General features: G+C 40.2%; 1 protein-coding gene across 1 annotated transcript in view; it reads right to left on the bottom strand.

Annotated features, from left to right (window-relative positions):
- Positions 1–6850: 6850 nt before the first annotated feature.
- UBL3 (ubiquitin like 3) overlaps positions 6851–21419 on the bottom strand; it is a 56247-nt gene continuing 41678 nt past the window's right edge. Inside the window, exons 2-5 of the mRNA XM_082479729.1 lie at positions 17343–17451; positions 13619–13705; positions 9055–9132; positions 6851–8663 (exon numbers count right to left, since the gene is read on the bottom strand). Of these exons, the coding sequence (XP_082335855.1) occupies positions 8611–8663; positions 9055–9132; positions 13619–13705; positions 17343–17451 (327 nt within the window). The 3' untranslated portion in view covers positions 6851–8610. The remainder of the gene's footprint in view (positions 8664–9054; positions 9133–13618; positions 13706–17342; positions 17452–21419) is intronic.

Raw genomic sequence — 21419 nt, 5'->3', positions numbered from 1 at the left:
AGGCTTATGGCTCGACGCTGCCCGAAGCGGGGCCCGGAGCACTGGAGGGCTGTCAAATCTCATCGTCTTCTCACTCAGCAGATGATAAGCTTCAGCCCCTGATTTTGCAAATCCCACTGGCTTTCCTCGAGGAAAGGTCTGGCGAGTAGGGGAGTGTTCATAGCTACAAGAGTCCACTATGTTCATGTGCCCTCAACGTTCTATACAGGTCATCTTCTCTCTCTCACACACGTCCCAGGCATTCACGACTGCAACATCCTGGAGGTGCAGGAACCAAACCACTCACATTTACATACCTATCAGCAGCTGAAAAGGTGAGCTGTGCATTAGGTGCCAATTATATTGCGCTCTCAGAAGCTTCATTACCTCCAAACTCTTCTCTTTGCGATGACCCACTCACATGAAAATTATTTTTGCTTCCATTTTTCATTTTTCCACCTGAGAAAGGAGAGGTGTCTCTCCAGATTTTGGAATCAGCCGGCAGGGATCAAAGGAACCGTTCAGGTTTTCCCTGGCAGCAGCTACATTTCAGCTTAAGGAGGATGCAAGGAAGCTCCACGTTGGCTTTCTGTTGGCCATCTTGTCCCTCTTGGAGCACAGGGGAATACCTGTACCTGCCCTCCGGGCAACTATTTCCAGCAGAGCTGTTGTCTGAAAAAAAAATGGAGTGGATTAACTTCTGCATGCTGGTTTCTCTTTTCAGGAAATAGGAGGAAAATTCTTTGCTAAATCAAAGGGGAGTTAAAGAATGAGGTACCACTACACCAATCCAACATCTTTTAAGACGACGTTTCCTTAAGCAGCCCATGAACCTGTGCACGCAAGCCTTGCCGCAGCCGGATCCTCCCAGAAGCTTGGGGAGCACAGCCGTACACTGCTGACAAGGCAGCCCTCCTCGAAGGCAGGGTGGGTGCTTGGCACCTACGCGGGCAGCGAGTCACCACACCTTCCAGCTGCCTTAATTTCCAGAAGTAACGAGAGGCATCTCAGCACCTGGCCGCCGTCTCCAGAGCTTAACCATTAATTGTCAGTTGATTAAAAAAGCCAGGCGAGCTTAACCATTAATTGTCAGTTGATTAAAAAAGCCAGGCACAGAAGCACACGTGATATTTAACATGACCAAAAGCCTCCCTATAGCTTTTAACCACCAGGCAGAAGGAACTATGTCTTTGAAGAGTGAAACAATCCATGCCACCCCCACCACCCCTCCAGCCCCCACCCAGATGAAGCCCGAGGAGGAGGCTGATGCCTTCGCTGGCTGCAGGAACTGCTGGGCCAACGAGGCAAATGAGAGCCACAGGCTCAGACCTGGTCCCCGGCAAGACCTTCTGGAAGCCCAAGTCCCCTCACCTCGCTGGTGGCAGCACGCCTCTGGGGACCTCATGGGAGCATTTTGCCCCGGAGGAGCGACCAGCTCAGGGGTGAGTGCTGGTCTCGGGGATACGGGGAAGGCAGTGTGGCTGGTTCTCGGTAGACAGGCTGAGCCAAGCAGCACCATGCTCATCAGGGTCAACTTCTGAAACCAGGGCTGGAAGCAACAATGAGCAGTTGTGAAGCCACAGGAAGCTGGCAGAAGTGATCTGCACTGACTGCATTTCCCCAGCGGCTCTCCAAGGACTGGGCTGGCTCAGGGCGATCTGGCCCTGAAGTTACGTCCCAACCTCCCAACGGCGAGCTGAAGATTATTCTCATCATCGTAGTCCTTGAGATGGTAAAATTGCACTGGCAGCTGAGCAGCCCCCAGGCAAGTCCCCGCCAGGGCGATTCAGGGTGCTGGAGCAAGGGCTGGCAGTCCCAGCCCTGCCCCGCTGTGACAAGGAGCTCCAGTGTCACAGAATCACAGAATGGTCAGGGTTGGAAGGGACCTCTGGAGATCATCCAGTCCAACCCTCCCACCAGAGCAGGGTCACCTACAGCAGGTTGCACAGGACGGCGTCCAGGCGGGTTTGGAATGTCTCCAGAGTGGAAGACTCCACCACCTCTCTAGGCAACCCGTGCCAGTGCTCTGCCACCCTCAAAGTAAAGAAGGTCCTCCTCATGTTAAGATGGAACTTCCTATATTCGAGTTTGTTCCCGTTACCTCTTGTCCTATCACTGGGCACCACTGAAAAAAGACTGTTCTTATCTACCTGGCACCCTCCCTTTAAGTATTGATAAGAAGCAGTAGCTGAGGAGGAGCAAGGCCAGGTCCCAAACCCACCTCCCCACGCTCTCTTCCCCTGCCTGTTCCCCACGATCTCAGGGGCAGCCCTGTGCCAGCGTGGTGCTCACCTCAGCAGTGGGGGCAGAGCTGAGGGTACTCCTGACCCACAGCTGCTCTCACAATTAGACCTGGGAAAGCACCTTAGGGGCTGCGGCCTCCCTGGTGCAGGAGGGACAGTAGCTCTTACCAGTTTGATCACCAGCAAGGTTCTTTGCCGCGACACTCAGTCTTGTCCAACTTGAAAGAAGCAGACTCAGCTGGCGCTGGGGCCTGGCCAGTGCCATGAACTGTGGGCCTGCTCTTGGCCTGGAAGCTCAAAGCGCGTTCCTCTCCAGTTCAGACTACCCATCAACAACCAGAGCCACGGACAAGTCCTGTCCACAGCTCAGCAGGGACATACTGCATCCACGCTGGTGAAGTCTTTTTCCAGTCCTTGCTGTGGACCCAGCTCAGTAGAGCGGGGTTCCAGTGGCGATCACTGCCATCTGCAGCCAAAAACACCAGGCTGGGAGAAAATCAGGACAATGGGACCTTTGAAGACTTTGGTGATGAAGCCAGAGATGGTCATTTCTCAGAGGATGAGAAAAATAGCAAGTCTGAGGAAGCCTTCATGTCTGTTTGTTGAGAGAAGACATTTCCCTGGGATGCTGGCAATCAGGGTGACCAGGAACCAAACGATTTGGCTGACATCACTTAGTTAATGCAAAAGTGCAAGAGAAGACCCTTGCATGTTTGCTTTCCAGAAGAATATCCACCGAATTTACTTCACTGAAAGGCAGAAAACTCAGCTGCTGTTACAGTCGTGCGGACTTGGTGGACTTCCCTTGCCTGGGCACTTGCTGATTTGCCACGTGGACGTTTCATCCTACTTAAGACCTACGTGGTTTTCATCTCTCACCGGGGCGCACAGCTGCAGCACTGACAAGGCTGCGAGGTCCCTGCCAGATTTGCCCGCTGCTGCGGCAGAGCCGTAACCTTGGCAGCACCGGGGAATTAATGATCCTTGTTTAGGGACACGTGCGAGTTGCATAAATTAAAGAACTGAAACTCAATCTTTCTTTAATTTGGGCAGCACAGGTAACAGGCAGATGCAGGTAACGCACACACCAATACTTATTTCCCTGCCTCCGTCTGGAAGTGCAGCATCAACCATCCAGCACGGTTGACTTCCGGTACCGTGGATTTGTTTTTATATATAGATATATATTTTTTTTTTTTACATCTAACCTCTACAGGTAGTTTCACTCTGTTACGCTGCCCCCCAATGCCCGGTGCAAGATCCCAACCCCCTTTTTTTGCCAGGCAACAACTGAAAGCCTCACGAAGCGACCAAGCATCACCCCCTTCTGCCCCTCACTCACAACCTCAGCCACATCACCCCGGCAATTAAAAGTTGCCACACTGTGGGCAGTGGTCAACTCAGTGGTCACCTCTTTCCACGGCTGCTCTTTGTGGCATGGGTAGCTGCTGGTAGGTGAATTTTCACCAGCCATTTAATGGTTGATCCTACGGTAGGCATCTAAAACTTCTCCCATTATTTCTTCCTGATCATCAGATAAAATAGATAAAAGCACAAAAAGAAAATTGTTCTGTTTCATCCCATTACCCCGCCTCTATATAAAAAAAAAAAAAATAGCTGAAGAGCAATTTCTGGTAGAAGAGTCAAAACATTTACTACCTATAAATTGAGCGTCCTCTGAATTGATAAAAGCAGGGTGCTTTCATCTCGCACCGTTTAAGAGGCATGAACTCCTGCCCTGAGGAACTGCCTGCAGTTCACATTCTCTGCCAGCTGAACTCGGTAACTCGTTCCCTCCAGCCATCTCCGGGAAAGCACAACCACCACCTTGACTCTGACCAAAAGTCCTTCTCGCGAAGCAGCAGGTCTATATGGATAAAATCCTACCAGAGTTCACCATGGGCTTCTCCTGCCCAGGCTGGGGCTCACCTTATGCAGTTGCTTGTTCACTATGGAGGTGGTAAGGTGCCAGAAGTACTTTTCCCCCTAAGAATCGGGCTCTTCATCAAAAGTTAACGTAATGTCTGAAGGACAAAAATTACTACCTTGTTGAGAAAAAGTTCTGCATCACTAATTACGATAATTCTGGAAATTCTATCAATTCTCATTGATACAGTGATCCATTTTCCTTTTAAATCTTGCTCAGCTTTTCTCCTTGACTTACTTCTGGTGGAAGTGAGCGCCATTGATTTCATGAAAAATGTTTCTATCAGACTTGAATTTGTCACCCCTGCTTTAAAGACGAAAGTAAAAACTGGGCCAATACAAGACAAAAATAGAAGTTCTCCATCCATTTTCTCTGTGTTAGTCATAACTGTAGCTATTTTAACCTCTCATTCTCTTCAATCTCCCTATATTTCTGCTGTCTCATTATTTTTGTTGTCATTTTCCAAACCCGAAGGAACCTGCAATACAAAGCGTTTGCCCATGATACTCAGTCCCAGACCGATCCAGGTAATTTTAAAACTCAGAGTTGTGCGAGTACTTTGCTTTCGCTAACTATGCCGTCCTTTACATTCAAAACTGAACTTCATTTGTCACTGGGATCCATTCCATGAGCTTGATCAGGTACCATTAAATTTCCCTTATTTTTTGTGAGCTTGACTTTAATAACCTTCACCATTTTTTACTTCATGGGTCCTTCCCTTTCTAGATTAATTAAAAACCCTATCAATTAAATAAAAAAAAGCAGAAATCAATCATAACTATTGGAAAAACCCACAGTATAAAGACATTTCTGTATTTTTTCAGTCTAATATAATAAATTGGTAAGCAAATTAGCTATTCCCTTATAAACTGCTTCACAGGTACGTACACGTGGCACAGAAGGACAAGTATGCTTCTCCTTTATAAGGATTTTTAACAACTTATTATCATGAACCATGTATTACTGTCAGCCTCTCAAATAACAACTAAGGCCTTTTGTTTTGCTCTGAAAATAAGCTTGATATTGACAAGGTAGGGCCAAAGAAGAGTATCTAGGAAGAATCTAAATAATTCAGAAGTAAAGGGGGTAGGAATTAAGAATCTTAATAGATCTTGGCATTTCATCTGATTTAAGTGCAGAATTCCCATCAGTTTCAATGGTGCAAATGGTCTAAATGCCAGTTTACACAGGACAAAACCAAAATTCTGCTTAAGTTTACGCATTTAATTAGCACAAAGTTAGCGAGACAGTTTTAGATGAAGTATATCCATCTTCCTATTTGCTTCTTGAAGTCAGATTTGTGTAACCAATCTTATCAGGAGCACACACAGAACCACAAAATACACAAAATTTACTTCAAAGAGCAGCAGCAGAAAGTCCCGACATTTGGCCAGCCCAGAAACGGCTGCCTGCCTTCTTACCTATAAGAGAGGAAGGACGCTTTTTCAGAGCGCTGTGTATTTATTTTCTAAATTAAATCACTGTTCCCCTGTTGTAAATGCAGTGTACTAAGGAAAGGTATTCAGAAACTGCAGCCATCACCACTGGATTAATATCGATGCAGCACCTCAGCAAAGCCTTTAACATCAGTGGCCATACTTTCTTCCTCCAGCAGCTGAGTGAACCCCTAAGACTGTTGAAACAGTCATATTTTCGCTATCATTTAAGAGAAGAGTAGTTGTAGAGTACTTTCGCTGCTACCAGATATCATTCCTCACACGTGTGAATATTAATTTATGATCGATAACACACACAATGGTTTGGAAGACAGATGTGGTCCCTTCGTGATACTTCAGAATGTGAAGGGCTCCAATTCATCCTCTCCTTCCCTTCCTCCATGACATCTATTAACTCATCCATAGGGAAAATATCATTTCTATCTAACAGTGAAAATTAAACGTCAAACTCTTCAACATATTATCAGACCATCCAACAGTCTGACCCTGCAAGGATTTAGCTTTAATCTTTACGGGCAGCAAGTATCCTCTTGACTCCAATCAACGCAGAAGAAAAGCATGTGTGTGAACTTTAGCAAGGCTGAGGAATCCGGGATTAAGAGCTACTGCTTTTGTTTTGGCAAATATACAATCCACAATACAAAGCACCCAAGGAAAAAAAGCACAAGTCTTTCAGCAGTTCTCCCCCACAGTTTTCCACCCGCCTCACACCACAACAGAAATGCTCTGCGATGGGCAGAACTCTGGCAGTTTGCAAGAAAATTAAGGCAACGGTTCCACCCGCTTTGTGCGGGAGTTATTTTGGCAAGCTCATGCTTTAAATGCCAAGCAACATTTAAGGATTTGCTTGGACACGCACATATATGCATCTTATCTCAGCAAAAGGAACTCCACATACTTCGCTGTTCAAGCTCGCCAAATATTTTAACCAGAAGCTGTTGGATTTCCATGTATTTATACTGTATGAAGTACCTTGATGCTTTTTCAAACTGAGATTACATTCCAAACACTCATTTTTCAAAATCAATGCATCTGAAAGACTTGTTTAACTAACGAAACACGTCCTGCCTCAGCCCGTTTCTTTTTCCTGTGTTGTCATAGCCATTGTCCCACCTGTGCCTGTGTTACTGAGGTGTTTAAGGTGTTGAGCAGTTTTCAGCAGATTTTGCCCGCCCTCCCTCCTTTTTTTTTTTTTTTTTTCATAAAACAAAAGAAGGAGTCCTTACTTAGTTTCCAGATTAAGTATTATTAAAAGTAGTTACAGACCCAATTACAACCCTTAAAACACCACCAAAATGCACTACAATATTCTTTTATTTAGTTTACAGAGGAGTCTATCAGTACAGGTTGCAGAAAGAAAATGTTTAGTGCTATTTACAATTTGTTTTAAAACTCTGCTCTATACAAATTTAATTCTGATCAGTATGAACAATATTTTTGTAAATCTACTGCATATAAAGCATTTCATCAAAGCAGTAACAATGAATAAAATAACCTGATTACATTTGAATGATGCCAATCATTCGAAAAAACGATTACACAGAACATCTGTAAGAGTTGTGGACACTTAAGTACAGAACACAATGTCAACCTGTGACTCTTTTTAAAGGCTAAAGCTATTTATATGGAATATTGTTCTATTATACTACACGCCAATCTATATTTAACTTCTATAGTTATGTATTTTATAAGATTTTTATTAAATATATTCTACACATATTTGTAATTTCACCCAGGAAGAATTACTCCCCAGTGAAAAAATATAAAATCTTTTATATTTTTTTATTTATTTTTATTTTTTACAGATTTAGATGAAACTAGCTCATGCTTTAGTGCTGTGCAAATTTCTTTAGCATATCAACTTTTAAATTATTGATATGAAATAAAAGAATGGCATCCTTTCTAATTACGTATGCCTTCAAAAATCAGCTTCTGATTTTAATACAATTGCAAGCACTAACACCAAATGCAGATTACGTAAAGAAACAAAACTAGTACTATGGCAGAGGTTTTTCTTTTTGCTTTTTAAACTTTAATAATTCTTTTGAAGTCTCTAATGAGTAAGCATGACACTGGACACTAAGGTACAGATGAGAAAATGACTGAAAAACACCAATTGCCAATATTCAAATACATAAAATTGATTAGTAAATGATGTTTTCTAACATTTATGCACAATAATAAAAGCCTATGAACTACAGGAAATTACCCCTCCCATATTAAGGCTAGGAAATGCACTCTCTGCGCTCGTTTGTGCTGTCTGAATGAGCACTCAACTAACATACGAGATCAGAGTGCACACAGTAACGAAAAAATCAGTTTCATCAGCCCTCTACAGAGTGCTTTTAAATTACAGGCACATAGTTTTTTGTTTGTTTGTTTGTGTGTTGCAGTGAAAATATAGTTAGATTGGGTTTAGTTAGTATTCTGTGCCAGTTCGGCCACCAAGGTTGACTTCGGTAGAATTGACTTAACAGTTTTTCCTTCGATTTGGCCATAAGTGAGATTTGTATGAATTATAAATATACTATTTTCCAGTGTTGTGTTATACATGGTAGGTTATTACTAGGTCTCTCAAATATTGTTAGAGATTGTTGATGAGAAATATACCGTCAACCATATTTAGTGCAAATTGCATCTAGAAAGCTTGACTGGTTAGATCGAGTTAATGGAGATTTTTGTGGTAGCAAAATTATTCCTGTTATGGAAAACAACACATTAACTTTTCTGGAGATTGAATTCTTTCAAGAACTGATGTACTGTTAAAGATTATTCAACAAACAAAAAGCAGGTATTAAAAAAAATAAACAATGAAAGTGTTCATAGATCTTTCTCTTAATAATAATATTAAAAAAACAGACTAATGAGACAGTGTTCGTGTAATATTTCAGTTCCGTAGGCTCTTCCTACAGGTGTTTGAAGCAAGGTAGGGCCTCTTCTATTCCAGCAGCATGAAAGACAAAGACTATATTACATCACACTTAGCAGGTAAAGCTAACAGGGTTTACAGGATTACACAGCAATTGCTTTCTCCAGTTTTTTCACGGTTCCTTTGACCTGCGGAGGAAGAAGGAAGTTTTGCTTACATGCCATTTCTAAAGCAATTAGGTTGTTTTTTGTGTGACTATGCTTGATAAAATAATAAAAACCATTCTTGTAAGAAAAAATTGTTATTATTATACATATGTATACATAACTGAAAAATAAATCAGTAGTTTTTAACAATAAAAACAAAAGGGTTGAGTAAATTTCTCATTTTATAGAAACGCTAAACCAGAAGGTTAATTTCTTAGCTTTTTATAAACAACGTGTACAAAAGCACTTCATTACTTGCGTCACAAGAGACCAGCAGGACTTTTCTCTACTATGAAATACCCAAAAAGCCTGTAAGCGATCTGACCGCTTTGCCATGTACTTAAGTAAGAAATACCTCTAGTGCACAGCGTACCTTGAGAGTTTGGCTCTGGCAATGTCTCTCTGGCCACCAAATGCATGACTGTAGTTTTGCCAAAAGGAAGTTTTAATGCTGCAAAAGGAGAAAGGGAGATTTATTAACACATTGCAGCAGTCATCTTCTTCACAACACTCAATTGAAACTAACTATAATTGGATTAGCATCTGTTCAAAAGTTCATACTGTTAGGTTTGGACTGCTTACTAAATAGACCTACAAAGGCATTTCTGGCTGAAGTTTTGCAGATCGGGGTCTTGGGACCCTGTAATAATCGCTTAAAACACTGTGTTCTCAGAGACGTGATACTCCTGTTAGGAAACTTAGCCTTCCTCTTTTCAGTAAAAGTAGAAGTGGGCATTCATGCCAAGACTCAGATGCTAGGCACTCTTTATTGATAAGGATGCAAAAAAGTGGCTAATTCAGCCACTAAGTTGTTACTCCTGAGACATCAGAACACTGAGCCACTACTACAAAACAGGTTTTCCTGTAACATACTTTGATCCGCAACACAGACTTTCCCAAATACAACATGTCTGCATCTTGCCTCTTTAATATTAATCTGTAACATCAGCTGCATGTGAAAAATACCGAATTTAAAACATTTTAAATCAGATAAGGTAGGTCTCACAATGCTGCCTTTGTGAGCTTTAGTAACATGAAATAACAAAACTGGAGCTATCCACAATTCGCTCTGCTTGCTGCTGAAACTAAAATCATCATTTTCACATTCTGATTTCAGTACACCAACACAATGCTGTATTTATGGTTTCAGCACTGTAGTATAACATTTATCAAAACTTCTAGTCTCCTTGAAATGAAAGGATTCTCTGTTGCTCATTATATTTGGCAGATTCTCATTGCCAGATTCAGTATTCTGAACTCATACTTCTTCCAATTATTGGGGAGCAAGGGGGAGTTATTTTTCTAAGTTCTTTACATAACTTTAGTTTTGTTTCCTCTCTCCAACTCTTAAGCATCTTTACCTTACATTTCTCAGAAAAGTAATCAAGAAAGACTCTCTAAGTTTTGTCCTCACCCCCACCTTACAGAGAATAAAGTTAGTGATAAATGTAACAAGAATTTAACCCTAAATACAGAAATTATTCTGACTTGAGAAGCATTTGTCCTCTCAAACTCAATTTACATCTTCTATTTTCACATACAGTGCACCAAGGCATTTTAGGTGAATAAATGAATAATGAATGTTTGATAAACCTGAAGGTAACTGAAGAGAAAAATGCCTCTCTATTTTAATCACTACACCATAGATTCAAAATTCAGTAATAAAAAATAAACAAACTAACCTAGTATTTGGTTACTACATGTATTCAATACAAGCCTAGCTACAACACTCCTGATACATCACATTCATTGTCTATGTATTTGTTTGAAAAAAAGAAAATTATGATTAAAATGCAGGTGTAAGCATATGGAGGGATACACAGATCCACAAGCTTCTTTGAAGCAGCTTTTTCTTTGGAAAAAGCCACCTCTATAGGAAGCCAGATCTGAAAGTTGCTTAGCTGATTTGAAGCACTGCCTGTGCCTGCAACTAGAAGCTATTGATAGCTTAAAGTCTGACAAGGATAAAGTATTTTGGGTACTGGACTCTGTGATACAACTGAAATCTGCAGAGCAGATATTAGCAGCCTGTTAAACTCAATGGAAAAGGACTGACTTTGTGACAAACTCTTAAGAAGCCATTACAGAAAGAGCAAAATATTACAAGTTAACCACATTAGGGACATCTTTCATAACATCAAGACACTTGAGGAGACTTGATTAGTGAGCTGTGGAGATTAATTATTTACAGTAATCAAGTAAAAGTATGCTAATAGTTCAATTAACTAATTTCAGCTAGTAGCTTGCATAGTTCACCCAACGTCTTATTAGCAATTTCCAGCTTCTTGCTTGGAGCACCTTGACAGAATCTGAGCACCCTAACCTATGCCCGGTAATCCTTTCTTGCTCTTGCCTTCGTTCTTTCACCCTTTCTCTCACCTAAAGTAAACTTTTATTTAATTCCTTTCCCATCTATTTAATTCCACTTTTATTCCGGATTTTCTATTGTCAGAATTTACTTTTCAGCACCTCTTTTGGTATGTGTATGGCACAGGGTGGGTTGGCTTGGCTTCCCTTCCTTATTTATTAGGGAGGCGGGAAGTAAAATGTTCCCGATTACCATTATCTAACAAGAAATGGAGAACTGTCAGTTATGTATTACCCCCTTAATTAACATTATTCCAAATGCAAACTGCAGACCAAATATTTAGCTAAAGGATGAAATTTCCTGTTGGAAGCTGAACAACAGACTCTGCCTTGCTAGCTAACTCCCCAGCCCTTCACACAGGCAGGCAAGAGTGGCACAGTGATCTTTACAGCTTTTTCCTTTTTTACAGCTCTTTACCACTTCCAGTGCCATTAGCTCTACTGTTCTTGTAGTGACAGTCCATTCACAGAAGCTGGCAAAAGAGACATTTTCTTTAAAATAAAATTTTCCACTCAAAAGCCAGTTTTTCCTATCAATGCTTCTTATTTTAAAGGAACCTCAAATTCATAAGATGCAACATAGACATGGTTACAACTAGAACATTACAATGTAATTTTTAAATGTGAACAAAAATGGACTCCTGTTAAAAAAGAAAACACCAAACTGTTTCCTTGGAAACTTTTGTTTCACTACTTGATAAAGTGACTTTCAGTACACAGTAGGTCCAAATTCCAGTCAATATTTCCTAATCACCTAAAGCAAATAAAACACTAAGTGCTATAACTCAGTTATAGAGAGCTACAGATAGAAAAGCTTAATAGAATGGTATTATAACAGAAACTAAGTATTGTATTTAGCTAGAAATTCCCTCCCCCCTCCAACATCTCCCCACCCCTTTAAAGATAACTAGTTCACTTAGGGTTACATCTAATGAACACCACAAGTAACAGTCTTTTCAGTCTGCTTCATGAATTGCTGTTCCCCTTTCAGCTGCATAATCTTAGTCCAGATAACCTCATTAGTACTGAAAGAGGTCAATGTTTTAGGGATTCTTTTTCTTAAAACAATACAGCAACAAAAAGATCTTTGCAAAATACTAATATACATGTAAGGTCCTTAGGGTAAAATCATGATGATTAAATTGCAACGCATGAATGATTAAGAATGAACTAAAATGAACCCACGTAAGTGTTCAAAATCCATAGACCTGAGTTAATGCAAGTCAACTGCATGCAGCTATTATTTTTCCAGCTTAACTCGTTAAACAATATATTAAATAAATATTCAAAGTTGGTTTGGATTTAGACAGATGTTACTAAAGGGAACAAGCACTGGTGATCATGAGAAACACCTAGAGATGAATGGCAAAGAAAATCTCGTTTAGCTATCCTTGCCTGGAAAACGTAGGGTAAGACTAGCATCTCTAATTGCAGAGATGATCCAAAACTTAACATTGGTCTTTCAACCCTACTCCAACTGCTACTAGCTGCACTCATTGGCACCTGGTAAACACACAAAGAGTGAATAAAAATTTCAGAGCTCTCCCTGCTGAATTGACAACGATCTTGTTTGTATATATAGCAGCATTAAAAATTGATTTATATGGAGAGTAAATCTATTCTAAAAGTACATCACTAGCCAACATGAGTAATGGTAGAAAGCAAATCAATGGCTATATAATCCCAGTCACTTCTTCATGGGAAGATCTCCATAAGCAGTGCAGAAATATTCTTTTCAGGTTCATCTTAACTTCAACATCATTTCATTGGTGATTTTGTATTATATTCTCCCCTCTGCGTTGCACTCAAGTACGAAACGCATGAACAATCTGAACATACAGAGGAAGCAGAAGCATCAATTTGTTTTTAAACTGGAACAGAGAACAGAGTCTCAATTTGCTTGGTCATTGATAGAGTTGATATTCACACTGGCAACTTTCATCTACAAAAGGAAAGACTCTTGTTACAAATTTGTACCTAAGATACATATCAAAAATATATAATTGTGGGAAAAAACTTGCCACAAGGGGGCATAGTTGAATTGCATTTCCTTAGCCTATGAAGTGAAGCCATTTACTTTTGTTTTCGCATAACTATGCAATTGTATCCCTGGGAGAGCACTGGACAGCAAGAATGCTTTCCCTCATTCTCATTCATAGGGTGCCTTCCTTCATTGCACTAAGACTTAAAGTATTGTTTAACCAATTATCATAACGTTTATCAAACATTTTAAAATACTTCCGACATATATGAAGTAGTTTACCCTGCAAGTGCAGAGTAAGGGAGGTGGAACAAAATATTCCATTTAGAAAGACAACAAAGGAAATCAGCATTACTGTTTCCTTATGCAAAAGGAGACTTGACATAGCAGGTGGTACCTCCCAAAGTTTAACAACTAGTGGTAACAAGATGGAAAAATACGCAGTAAGATACAATGACACTCTATGCAGAGGAAAAATAGTATATAGCAAGCTCTACTGTTATCTTGAATAGTAGTAGTATTTACTGCACTGTAAATAAATATCCCCTTTGCCTGGCTGTAACATGCATAATGAAAATTATTTTCATACCTCCTAATGTCACATTGCCATGAAGAAACCTCCCTTGATAAATAAGCCGCAAGATATTTGGACTGCTGACTTGTTCTTCTTCCCAGTCTGAAAAGAAACGAGAGAATTTTCACAGTTACACTGCAATAAACACATCTTTTGTTCTATCTTTCACCTTTAACCAGGAAGAAAACTAAGAATGGGACTCTGCTTTTGCATGAAACACTGAAGACAGCATAGGCTGAAGATACAGAAAGATAATTCAAGGCTAGAACTCCTGAAATCTATTCTTAAATTTATAATTTGTCACTGGGCATTGAAACACATAATTTTATGACTGTGAGTATAAATATTACTAAGTAACTTCACAGATTGTATGAGATATTTAGCACATATGCAAGTCCTACACAAAATATTTCAGAAACACATGTTGCTTCCTGAGGCTTAATATCCACTACGCTAAAATTGCCTTAATTTCTTCCCATTCCGAAGATTCTCAAGCCATACTCCTCACCAGCTAGTCGTTTAACTGGAACTGTTCTCCAGCACTGGGAAGCAGCCACACAGAGAGCAAAAAGCACATGTGATGGGTCATTTGAAATAGGATTCTCAGATGACAGCACCGAAAACACTCCGCAGGCTGCTCAGCGGTGTTCGATGCTGGCCAGATCCAACCAGCTACATGTCCAGAGGGGGCAGTGACCTGAGCAGCCCCGAACAGTCACTGGGGAGAGCCTGAACAGAGGGCTCTCACAGAGCAGACACTGACGCATGCATTTTAAGGAACTTCTCAAAGGACAATCTGTGGATGTTTTCATGTGGCAAACTGATTCAGGAAAAGCAAGCATGCATTTTCCTATAATGCACTTCCTATAATGCTTAAGCCATCATAAATCATTTATAAGCTTAAACGATCTTTTCCTACTCTTTTACTGTTCCCTGTCACAATGTGAACAACAAATAAATCCGCACTTTGCTTTCAGAACAAATATCATAAACCTTAAAATGTTGAATTTAAATGGGCTCTCTGGGAATACAGTGTCTTCTGTTTCTTAGCTGTCCAGATATCTGGTAACAGCTGTTCACCAACGCTCTCTCTTTCTGCTTTTGTAGTGTTTATATACGAAAATGAATATTCAACAAGGGATCACAACAGAAACCAACCTGTTCACTGGGAACATACAATTAACATATGGGCAGTAGCAACTGGCACCACAAAGGGTGAAGAACTGAAAAGGGGAGAAAGGGAAGCATTTAAAACAAAAGCCACGGCTGCAGAGCGTGTATGGAGAGGCATCTGGTGTGAAAAAGCAAGCAGGCAGAGACGCGGGCAGCAGGAGCCATCGCAGCCCCAGAACACGGTGGAGGCAGAGCTGGTACCAACAGCAGAAGCTACAGTATCCCCGAGTGCTGCCATGTGCCTAGTTTATAAGATTAGATCAAATTAGGCAACCAAAGCTATTTGAATTTCAAGTGTTTCCACTCACAGTCTGAGTCAATTGTCTTGCAATTCAAGCACTGGCGCTTTTTGCTATGCTGTGAACTGGGCTACATTAAGGATCTGAATTATCATATTGCTAGGGTAAACCATTTTTTGCAAGATACCATTTTTTTTTATTATTTTTTTTACTCCATGAAGTCTGAACTCCACTATACTATGGCTGTAAAGGTGAGTTCAGCCAGTTTACAGTGCCATAATGACGTAAAACAGCAACCAAAAGATGACAGACTATATTTTGGCACAGGTATTTGCTCATTTTAAGTTGCCAATTTACACATCCTTTTAATTTTTGCTTCTCAGCTGGCAGTCTGAAACAATTCTTTCTGACATGATTTCAAATTTTAATTTCCACTGATGACTAAATGAGCCAAGAAGAAAATATTTACGTATGGATTTTTTTTATTTTTTTTTAATTCAGCAGTTAATTGCTGTACAAGAAAAAAGTTAATGTTATTTAGAAGAAAATGGCGGGGGAAGAGAGCAGGTAACCTACCTACACGATATACATTAATATAAACTTGGCATTTTCCACTACAAGTCAAGAGATCCTTAATTAACAACTTAACAACTGCATTGCCAAAAGAGGGGAGGTTTGCCTTAATCCTGCCAGCATGGAACTGACAATATTTTGTGAGTTTTTTCTCCCCCCACAAGATCATGACAAGTCAAAATGGTGGAAAAAAAAATAAAATAATAATTTCATATCGTCTCTATCTCAAGGAAACTTTAGTCCTCATCAAGATTGCTCAGTCCCACGGCAAAGAAGAGCACTCTCATTCTGAAAACAGCTAGTGGGCTAATTTTTGTGAAAACCTATACTCTATTCTGAAGTAGATGTTTCCTCAGTCTTTTAAATTGACAATATTATTCTCTGCACAGACAATTCATCAACATTTAGAGCACTCCCTCAGCAGGTATTTGAACTGAGGCTTCCATGTCCGGTTCTACTTTTCTTAAAAAAGAGACTTAAAAGTCTGAGTTTCTTCCCAACTCGAAACTCAGAATCTGCAACCTTCAAGCTCTTCATAAGACTGGAAACATGAGACTACATGTTCAGGAATAAACTTGAGTAAGAAAAATCAAAACAGTTCTGCCTTTACTAATTCAGATAAAAGTACAAAAAGATCATCTGGTCATGACAACTATGTTGTAGGCACATATTAAAATATGTACAGCAGGTACACAGATGCTACATCAACCAGATTTCTTAGATATAAATGTAGAACATTTTTGCACTATTTAGGGGACTAAAAACCTCCCCCTTCATTACATATTTTACTAAATACATAATGCTGCATCCCATCAAAACAAACACCAAACAAGTCCCCTGAAACCCTGATCTTCCTGACCTCAAAGAACAGTTTAAGGCTTAAAATATGGATTATCAACACTAACTTTTTGGTATGAAATATCATCCACCGTATCTCTTTGACAAAAGGCACCACAGAAACAGATATTGCAATGTTTTAGTTCGTTAAATAGTAGTCTTTTTTAACATCAAAACAGTAACCCAAATGAAGTCCTGTACCAAAAGAAGCATTTCCTTTCATTGTATGTAATGCTATGTCTGTGTTTTGGCTATTTTCCCATGAAATCGCAGTCGGGGAGAACAGAAGCACTTTGTTTTTGTGAAACTATTCACATATGTGAATACACATTTTAAGTTTTCAATTCCATTTTCCAAAGCTAGTATTCCTGCATAACACCAGATATTCATACAAACAATCTCAAGTTTCCCCTCGGTCTTTTAATGTCTCTTAAAATGTTCTTTTATATTTGATGTTTTCTCAGAAAAATATCATGATTACAGATCCTTTCCAAGATAAGGCAGTAAGGAAGAAGTACTTCAGGCTGAATTTCACATGTTGACATTCCTGTGACATGTCATGTTTTACATTATCTGTTCTCACATAAAAGGTTTTATATCTCCAACATTTCCTCTAACAAGGCTGATCAAGGAAAGCATCTAAAGACAGGAGGAAAGATATACTTCATTTTGGGGCAACAAATTTTAGAAATAGAGTGGGAAGTAGTCCAAACATCTAAAAATCTGCCCAATCAAATAAAGAGGGGAATAGAAGGCAAGACGACAATTGTATTTCTATATAAACCTATGCTTAGATACATAATAAATGTATTTAATTAGAATGTTGAGAACAGAGATCGGTTTATTGACACTTCAGTCATAATACAGGGAAGCTTCTAGGTCAACAGTTAAAAAGCCAAAGCCACACAGCTACTCACCCATCGGCCAGTTGTCATACACATGTTTTGCAATATCTGCAGCAGAGTCATTCGGGGAAAATAGAAACTCTTTTGTTTTCCCGCTTACCAAGATGAGGCGCAAATTTATCTGTTAAAAAAAAAAAAAAAAAAAAGCAGTATTAGGAAAGCATCTAGAAAAGACTTAAGTTTAAAGTTACTAAAAAGTTGCTGTTGGTTTTAGATGAAGACTGATCCAAAGTGATTTCAGAAAACAGTTTAAGATAGGGTTAAAATAGGGTTAAAGTAGTCAATAAAGTTTTGTTTGTTTACACATAATCTAGGAAGATTAAATTCTAACAGCTAGCATTTTTGATGATAAAAACTAGAAGAATCTGATAGGTAACGATTGGATCAACTGTGCCATTAAAAAAAAGCTTTCAGCGGAGTATAAAAAAAAAATTCCAGCCAAAAGACAGCGGCAATATATCTTCTTGAATGAAGAGGAAAAATAAAAACCTGAAAAATTAACCTGAACAGAGAGTACTAGAAGTATCAAAATCTGCATCTGAACAGCCTGCGAGCCTCAGTAAAAGCCTTAGCGCACTCCCTCCACTACATTATTTGTCAGCCGTGATCTCACCCACTGCAACTCCTACAAAACACCAGAGTCAGACAGCATCCTTCCTTGGTCCCAGCTGCAATGGAACTTGAATTCCTCTGACAAGTCTTCTGAGCCCAAAACTTTGTTCCACCATTGTCTTTCACTACGAGCAAAGTGGTTGAGATCCACATGCAATACAATAATAACACCACATCACAGTATTTCTACCATCAGTTTCCTTTATCTAACCATTAGCATCTTCAGCTATAATTTTCCTCTCTTCTATTTGCAAGTTACTGAATATAATTCCTTTTCCATATAGCATTAAAACAACGTGTATGAAAAGCTCACTATGACATTACTTACAGTGTGAAAGAGATTAAATTTTGGCTCCTCAAGCAACTGCTAGCAAGGTCACAAAATGTGTTTGGGTATCTAGCACTTCCCAATGCCCATGGCAAGTAGGAGCCTACCAGCTTTTCTGGTTTGGGCTAGAAGCCTAAAATGCATCAACTTTTAGCAAGACTTTAGCATATTAACTGCTTAGATAGTTTTTGGGTTGGTTTGTTTTTTTTTTTTCTCTTTTCCCCTCCTCTCTCCAAATCACACTTTCAAACCGTGGCTCTCATTCTAAGTTAAGCTGCAATAAAGCTTTCCTTGTTGGAATTCAGTAAAATGACAAAAGGAAAAATTTACAGTTTTCAAGACTTCTTCCGAGTCAAAAATCTCAGTGCATCATATCTACTGAACATGACAGCCCTGCCTCAGTTACTTACTCCCCATTTATTTCAGAAGCTCTCCAGACAGATTGTCTATTCTCTCTTGAATGCTTTGGCTTGGATTCATCCTACCTATCTTTAAGTACCTAATGGAGGTATCCAAATTACGATCTCTATCATCCTGCATGCTTCAAGGTCAATGAAGAAAATGATTCCTCCAAAAAGCAACTGAGTCTCTATTTCAAAGCACAGCAAAGATGAAAGGAGTGAGCATAAAAGGACTAGGTCCCCCACCATGACCCTCTGCTAACACCCTTCAAGAAAATACGAGTTCTGCCATTAGCTCAGGAATGAAGCCAAGTGGTAGCTATGTCTGAGAAAGCACCGTAGCCACTGTAAGAATATTGCTGCATACCAGAACACTGCAAAAAAACTTAAAGGACAGAAGCTGCAGGAATGCTGTTTAGTCAATTATTCACAAAATTCAGAACACATCTGGCTATAAAGTTTTATTTTCTTTGATATTTCCAGAATGATTAAGGAATTATTTTCAAATCTCATCAAGATTTAGCAGAAAAAGTAGACTAAGTTCCACTATTCATTTTTGCTCCAAAAACCTGACTACTGTAACGCATTACAACTTCAAAATGTTATGCCTAAATTTAGCTACAGCCAGGCTATGTCCACTTGTTGTTTTGCTTATATTGTCTTTCAGTTTAAATAGTTTCCTCCTCTCTTTGCTGTCTCCACCTGTGTATGTATAGACAACACTTACATATACAGTTTCTTTAGTTGGACTACCCAAGACAAGCTTTCTCTAGTGAGATATCCATTTCCCCATTCATCCTAGGAGCCCGCCTTTGCACATTTCGACTTCTTCTCTTTTCTCCTCAAAACAAGTTACTATTTCTGAAGCCTACTAAGTGATATCTCACTCGATGCTTGTATAACACCACCAGTAATTTCCACTGTCTACTGGAAACATCTTCTGTGATTGTGTCCCAAGAGCACCTTCTTCATAACTGCACCATGTCATTTGGTCAGTTACTTCGTACACTTCTCTGCTTTGATCCTTCCAAATACTCAGCCTCCAAGCTTATAACTGACATGGTGGCTGTAATGCCCTAAAGCACAAGGCTCCAGATTTCATCTAGCTCCTATTACTCTATCCCTCCCAGGGAAAAGAGAGCAGGTGGAAAGAAGTATTCTGCATCACAAAGATGTTCCAGATCTCCCCCATGTCTGGGCCCATGGCCTATGAAATACCCCAAAAATTTCTGTGTAACTCTACATTAAAAGCATTTTTCAAAATTCATGTCATCAACGAATTCTAGCAGCAAGATCCCTTTACATGAACCTTTGTCATTACATGAATCAGGAAACATAACACTGATCTGACAACTGATCCGTAACAATTCCAATAATGAGCTCTCTCTGAGCTGGTTTCCCCCTCCTCTCAGCTAGGTCCTTTATGTTAGGCCCTTACACACACTCACAATTTCTCTATTAAATCCTCATTTCTCCTATTTAACCAACAGTTTGCAATATGGCATTACATCAGTTACTACGTACACATTCAGATGAAACTATATAAATGTCTATGTAGAAAATCTGTTCTTTTCATTAAAAGTCAGCTTGCCACACTCCAGCTTTCAGAGGTGCGGTATGCTGCGCTCCAATCCACTTTCTCTATACCTCATTATCTTTAATTATCCTTTCAGTGTTAATGCATCTCATTACAACACCAACATACTGCCAAAAATTTTGGAGGTTTAGACTGCGTCACAGGCTGTTATTGTACTTTGGAATGGGCTGCCTGTTTAAAAAACAAACAAACCAACCAACCCCAAGTACTGGGCAGCAGTGCCTGCCATAAGCACTAGTGGTGAGGAGCTTCTTCACCAGCAGCCCTCCTGCCTCTTGCTCGAATCCCCCGGCATCCATTTCACCTACTCTGGCTCCTGCGACACCCCTGGCCTTCACTTGCTCCATCTGGCCAAGCAGCGCCCCAACTCTGATTTTATGCAGGTTGTCTAAGGATGGGCTGCATCAAAAGAAGTGTGGCCAGCAGGTCAGGGGAGGTGATTCTGCCCCTCTACTCTGCTGTCATGAGACCCCACTTGGAGTACTGCATCCAGCTCTGGAGCCCTCAAAATAAGAAGGACCTGTTGGAGAGGGTCCACAAAGATGATCAGAGGGCTGGAGCACCTCTCCTCTGAAGACAGGCTGAGAGAGTTGGGGTTTTTCAGCCTGGAGAAGAGAAGCCTTTGGGGACACCTTACAGCAGTCTTTCAGTATCTGAAGGGTGCCTACAGGAAAGCTGGAGAGCAACTTTTTACAAGGGCGTGTAACGATAGGACAAATGCTAATAGCTTCAAACTGGAAGAGGGCAGATTTAGATTAGATATTAGGATAAATTTTTTCATTATGAGGGTGGCGAGGCACTGGAACAGGTTGCCCAGGGAAGTTGTGGCAGCTCCATCCCTGGAAGTGTTCAAGGCCAGGTTGGATGGGACTTTGAGCAACCTGGTCTAGTGGGAGGTGTCCCTGCCCATGGCAGGGGGGTTGGAACTAGATCTTCAAGGTCCCTTCCAACCCAAATCAGTCTATGATTCTGTAATTCATCTTTGTGTCATTTCTCTGTGGTAGGGATTACCTGTTTTGAAGTTCATAACACTTTCCTATGCAGTAGAAATAAGATAAGCTCCTAGAGCTGTCTGATTTGGATCCCACAAGGGGATGATTAAAAAAACCCCAGAAGATTAGTCCTGCTCAGCACTTAAAATATCATTAGGG

The sequence above is a fragment of the Vanellus vanellus genome (assembly GCF_965231255.1).
Source record: "Vanellus vanellus genome assembly, chromosome: 1".
Classification (NCBI taxonomy): Eukaryota; Metazoa; Chordata; class Aves; order Charadriiformes; family Charadriidae; genus Vanellus; species Vanellus vanellus.
Note: the sequence above shows the minus strand (reverse complement) of the source record. Positions and strands in the feature narration are given on the sequence as shown.